This window comes from Rutidosis leptorrhynchoides, chromosome 1 (genome assembly GCF_046630445.1).
Source record: "Rutidosis leptorrhynchoides isolate AG116_Rl617_1_P2 chromosome 1, CSIRO_AGI_Rlap_v1, whole genome shotgun sequence".
Classification (NCBI taxonomy): Eukaryota; Viridiplantae; Streptophyta; class Magnoliopsida; order Asterales; family Asteraceae; genus Rutidosis; species Rutidosis leptorrhynchoides.
Window position 1 is genome coordinate 249,108,323 of NC_092333.1, and position 5,852 is coordinate 249,114,174.

Below are 5,852 nucleotides of genomic sequence, written 5' to 3' on the forward strand. Positions count from 1 at the left end.
AAATCAAGAAGATGGCGAGCATTTCCATCGACAAATGATCTAATAGAGGTACATGATGGACGAAAAAATGGGTTGGTTAATCTACAAGATAGAACTTGTTCATGTGGTCAATGGCAATTATCAGGCATACCCTGCGGTCATGTGATTGCATCAGCACGACACTTCGGAGTGGAGGATATTAGTTGTTATGTATCACATTGGTTCAGCACTCAAACATACATAAATACGTATTCCGAACACATTCTTCCTCTCCCCCATCGGTCTGAATGGTCGGATCCGGTTCCCGGGATTTTGCAACTTGTACACCCCCCAGTTCTAAAGAAAAGACAACCTGGACGTCCTAAAGGTAAAAAACGCATTCCTTCAAAAGGTGAAGAAACTTCAAAAAAAGTAAGAACTTGTAGTCGTTGCAAAGAACCAGGTCATTCTCGATCAACATGCCCAGCTGCTTATGACCGAACAGGTGAATCAACTTCTCAACGGGCAAGAAACACAACCTCGAAGGCGAAAGAGACAGTCGAACCATCTCAAGCTTATCAATCTCAGTTTTATCCAACGTACAATTTAGGTAGTAATTAGTTCCTAGAATACGTTTATTTTCAGGAACAAATTAAGGTGTGATGTCTTCCATTGTTGTAATATTTTTTAATTAGTATTTTATGATGTGGTTTCGTGTGTTACTTCATATTTTATAATATTGAATGCACAAGCTAGTGTTACAAGAATAATAAAAATTTTGTGGCGCAAGGTCGCAAGATGAACCTTGCGTGTGTTTCAAAAATAGGCGCAAGGACGCAAGAAGAACCTTGCGCCTGCTTAATAACAAGGCGCAAAGACGCAAGAATCACCTTGCGCCTGCTTCTAAATACGAGGCGCAAGGCCGCAAGAAGGACCTTGCGTCTACGGCTATTACGGGACGCAAGGTCGCAAGGTCTGATTACACACCTTTGCGCCTTCAAAAATACAGTTACGGACCTGTTCACAGTTTACAACATTTACAGTTTTATACACAAATTACATAATTAACTACAGTTTTCAAAATAAAACCTCAGTTACCAACTTTTGCTTTCTCTTTTGGTGGGGGTTCCTGGGTATCAAAGCGTGCACGAAAGAAGGTCTTGGCCATTCTCACTCTGTAGTCTTCTGCGGCCTTTTTAGGATCTCCAATGTTTGGGATTTCATCCCACCCAAAGATCACCCTCTCCATATGGATGCAGACCCAAACACCACAGTCCCCATTACTTCCACCTTGCACCGGCACGACTGGTGCTGCCTCGGTCATGAACTCGATGCTCTCCTTGTTTTCCAAGTAGTCAACAATCTGGGAGTCTTGCTTTTGGTTAAAGTAATCAATTGCTCTTAAGTATACAGGCAATTGATCTCCCAGATCTTTGGTGAGCTTGACAATTTCTTGATCAACATGACCGGGCAAACTATCGTACACCAATATCTTCTGTTCCTCCAAGTTCAACACAATCAGAATAAAGTGTTGAGCATCGTAAAAGTGAACGGGGATCAAAATCTGCAAAAAACATACACAATATTAGCTAAACTGTAATAGGCGCAAGGACGCAAGACCATACCTTGCGCCTGCAGAATGGAAGCAAGGACGCAAGACTAAAGGGCGCAAGGACGCAAGGACAACCTTGCGTCAACCAGAAACAACAGGCGCAAGGACGCAGGGACAACCTTGCGTCAAACCTAAAACACAAGGCGCAAAGACGCAAGTCACACCTTGCGCCTGTGCCAGAACACCTAAAAAGACCAGGCGCAAAGACGCAAGACTGAACCTTGCGCCTGTGCCAGAACACCTCAAAACACCAGACGCAAAGACGCAAGGACAACCTTGCGTCCAACCTAAAACACCAGGCGCAAGAACGCAAGACTTAACCTTGCGCCTGTTCCAGAACACTTCAAAACCTAAAATTTGTATTGGGAATTAAAACATACCTTATCACAATAGGCCCAGGATGGATATAGCTCATCACTACCATCCCCTAATCCAATCAAATACATATAATCAGGTGGATTCTCCCCTGTGATTGCTACTTCTCCTCTTTTCTCCGCTTCTTTCCGTTTCTCTTCCTCCCTTTGTGTATCATCATAATAGGACTGAAACGCTGCAAGGCTAGAAAGGAAACCCAATGGCATGACAGTCCATCGAGAACTACACGCAAACGAGTCAGTCGGGATAATAGGAGTGGAATACTGGCTTGCTCTGGGGAGAACCCTCTGACGATATCTCAACATAAGTGTAGCCCATCCATCAATATGCTACAATTGTGATAAAACAAATAAGCATGAAACTTACTTAGTTTTCCAAGAATGGAAACAAATAAGCGAGCAACTTACTAAGTTTTCCAAGTATCCGGAATATCCAAGACCAAGTAACCTGATCCAAAACTCGGGTGTGAGGTATATAAAATTTTCGTTCTGAAAAATGAACATGCACCGCGTTTCTTGCTTACTATCCACCATACTCTTCGGATCTTTTGCAGGCCCAACGTGCTTTCTACCGTCTCTCCAAGCATTGGGTGGTGGTGGTAGTAGAGTTCCTTGATCATTCACTAGCATGTCTACCATCGACCAAATTTCCTCGTCATTAACCCAATCCTTTTGTGACCGTTTACGCTTTTTCACAATCGGAGCAACAACATCTTCTTCAACAATAGGGTGGGGTTCTTCTTCAACAACACCCTTTTCTTCAGTATCGAGATTAACAACCTCCTCAGCCTCAGACACCCTCAGCCTTTTCACTTTGCGAGCAACATCATCTGACAGCTGTGAATTATAGAAAGTCAGGAAAAAAGGCGCAAGGGCGCAAGATAACCCTTGCGACACACGCAAGGACGCAAGTTATGACCTTGCGCCATTTATGTAACATAGGCGCAAGGTCGCAAGACCATACCTTGCGCCTGTTTGTCAAAACAAGCGCAAGGACGCAAGACATGACCTTGCGCCTACTTTTAACAAACACAGCCTGTTTATTCTCGATAATTAATGACAAAACTGCAAGTTTAAGGTAAAAAAAATGTAATTAAAGATATACCTTCTCGATTGGTTTTCTGTATCCCGGTGTTGTGAAAGGGGAGCTTAGTACACGCGTTGGTCGTCGATCTCTCATTCCACGTCTAATCCGTTGAGCTGATTTGTCGTTTTCATTGTCTGAGAAGGATCGACCAAGTAACTCCTCATCTTGATTTTGCTCTTGTTCTGATATTTGTTTCTCTTGTTCAGATATACGTCTCTCGTGATCATTTATTTGCGTTCTACACTCTTGCAGCTCCTTCTCTTGCCTATCCATCCGTTTCACCAAAGACATGTATAATTCCTTTGCATCAGTAGATAAGTTTGATTGAGTCTGAGATTGAGACTGAGATTGAGATTGAGATTGAGACTGTTCTCCACCACCATGTTCCTCATTGACAGGTTCATCTTCAACAGGTTCTTCAACTTCCTCATCCACTTCTGTCCCATCAAAGTATTGGCAACTTTTTAACCACCATTGACATCCACTCTCAACATCAGTGGGATGCAGAGTACGAAAAGGTCGTTTATTCTTCGGACAATCATCCTGTACAACAGCAGCAAAAGTTAAATCCAAAGGCGCAAGGACGCAAGACCAACCTTGCGCCTCATAAATGATGATGCAAGACTACTCTTGCGTTGACCATAAGACGTTAGCTGAAGGCGCAAGGACCCAAGGACAAACCTTGCGTCCCGGAAACAAACACGCAAGCCGTGAACCTTGCGTGTTACGTCATCAGTAACCAAGCGCAAGGTTGGTCTTGCGTCCTTGCGCCTAATTACTGATGACGCAAGACTACTCTTGCGTTGGCGATATGACGTAAGGTGCAGGCGCAAGGTCGCAAGAACGAACCTTGCGCCTTGGTCACGCAAGGACGCAAGATATATCTTGCGCCCATCACAGAACCCATTTTATCCTAAATCCTTACTCTGTATTCTTCCAGCACCAACAAAACTTTTATGTTAAAAACAACACTTACCATAACGTTTAGTAGATGCAGGTAATCAGTGACTGAAAAAGTCTCAGCCGATGAACGTTTCCAAAATAAGGCCCTCGGTACTCCATTTTTGTCTGTCTTGTGGGCAAAACTTTTAATTGTTCGTCGATATGCCTCGAGAATCCAAATCTACAAAATTAGTTAAATAAATAAGGACGCATAAAAAAATAATATACGATTCAAATGTAGAGGTATTAACCAAATCTACCAAACTTGTTTATTTTTACCTTAAATGACCACATAAAACCGACCAAAGTATAACCCTTTCCCACCTCTAACTGACTTTCCCGAGCTTGAAATCCATCTTTAACTACGGGGTAAGTGGCATCCCAAATACGATTACCCCACGGGTAGTCATTCAATTTAGCAAAGTCTTCGACTAGCCATAGGTATTTTTTGCTCACCACATGAATCCCTTGCTTACCCATAAACGCTCTCTCCACAATCAAAATAATGGCTAGTCGCACGACATCATCATCACTAACCACAAAATCAGCACCATCATATAAAAGCTTTTGGATATCGGTAATTGTAATGTTTGAATTAACTTTACGATTTGGGAAACAACGTCGTCTAATCGGTGGTGTTTCTACATCATAACTTCTGGGAATGTAATGTGCCATGTCCGTGCGACGACTAAACTTAAACCCCGTGATGAGACAAAATTCCCGCCTACTAAATCTAATTTTGAAATTCGGACGGAAACTAAACCATATTTCCTCATCATCAGCAGGGTACTTTTCATCTATTCCTATCGGTCGCTCACTCTTTCTTTGGAGCATTGCATGTACAAGGCCCGGATCATTGCCGGTGTAAGAAAGATCTAGCCAAGGACCAAAACAAGTTCCCCTAAAATTTTTTTGTTGATTCTCAGTCATTGATGCCTTTAGTTGAGGTATAACATTAAGCATATTCTTCATCGTCAACTTCGCCTCAACATATCCCTGAAACAGACAGTTTTTCAGAAGAAAAATACAGGCGCAAGGACGCAAGTCGCACCTTGCATCTCGTGTATCACATAGGCGCAAGGACGCAAGACGTGCCTTGCGCCAGCTACTAGGGACAAAACTCAAGGACGCAATACTTTCCTTGCGCCTATACCAGATTCTAGTTTTAAGCCCTAAAACAATCGTGTTCCAGTTTTTATAAAATGTTAGCTTCCAAATACTGTAACTTTAACAAATCTAGCAACACTATAAGTGAGTTTTGCATCACCAAGCTCGTTGAAGCATTTCATCGAACACTTGGTGTGCAACAAAAATTATATATCATTTTTGACATAGAAATGGAGTAATCGAACGGAGATAGTTGAAAGGAAACACTTACCTGTTCTTGTGACATATTGATCACGTTTTTTGTCGGTTTTTTTTCTCTTCCTTTTTCTCAATCGTGGTGGTGATGGTGATGCTAATGGAGGTGGTGATGGTAATGGTGGTGAGATGTACTGATGGCGGTGGTGCTGGCGATGGTGGTGGTGGTGGTGGTGGTGGTGGTGTGGTGAGTCTCAGAAGAAAGGTCGCAAGGGTAGACGGGTCGCAAGGGGGTCGCAAGTGCAAGGTTCTTTGTAATCGCCGTCGGTAGCAAAGTGGTCGCAAGAGCTGAGTGTCGGGGTGTGTGTGTGTATGTGGTGTCTGATTTCTATATTTGACCTAATTTTTTAACACAAGGACGCAAGGCACAAGGACGCAAGGCGCAAGGACGCAAGTCGCAAGGTCTCTTGCGCCTTGCGCGGGCATTTTGTCAAGGTTTTTTTTTTTTGGGTACCAGCTCAGAAAAGACCAAAAAAATGGGTATTTTGGTGATTGACCCAATAACTTATTGAACAAA

The 5,852-nt window shown here is 42.9% G+C and overlaps 1 protein-coding gene across 1 annotated transcript; it reads right to left on the reverse strand.

Moving 5' to 3' along the window:
• Positions 1-860: 860 nt before the first annotated feature.
• Positions 861-2,026, reverse strand: LOC139868966 (uncharacterized). Its single transcript, XM_071857303.1, has 2 exons — positions 1,951-2,026; positions 861-1,522 (listed from the first exon to the last, which is right to left on the reverse strand). Exons 1-2 carry the CDS (start codon positions 2,014-2,016, stop codon positions 1,049-1,051), a joined length of 540 nt encoding a protein of 179 aa, XP_071713404.1. The 5' UTR covers positions 2,017-2,026; the 3' UTR covers positions 861-1,048.
• Positions 2,027-5,852: the final 3,826 nt, after the last annotated feature.

Coding starts and splice junctions, on each gene's coding strand:
- LOC139868966 (XM_071857303.1), bottom strand. CDS start 2,016: ATGTATTTGATTGGATTAGGGGATGGTAGTGATGAGCTATATCCATCC. Junction 1,523..1,950: donor CCTGGGCCTATTGTGATAAG/GTATGTTTTAAT, acceptor TGTTTTTTGCAG/ATTTTGATCCCCGTTCACTT.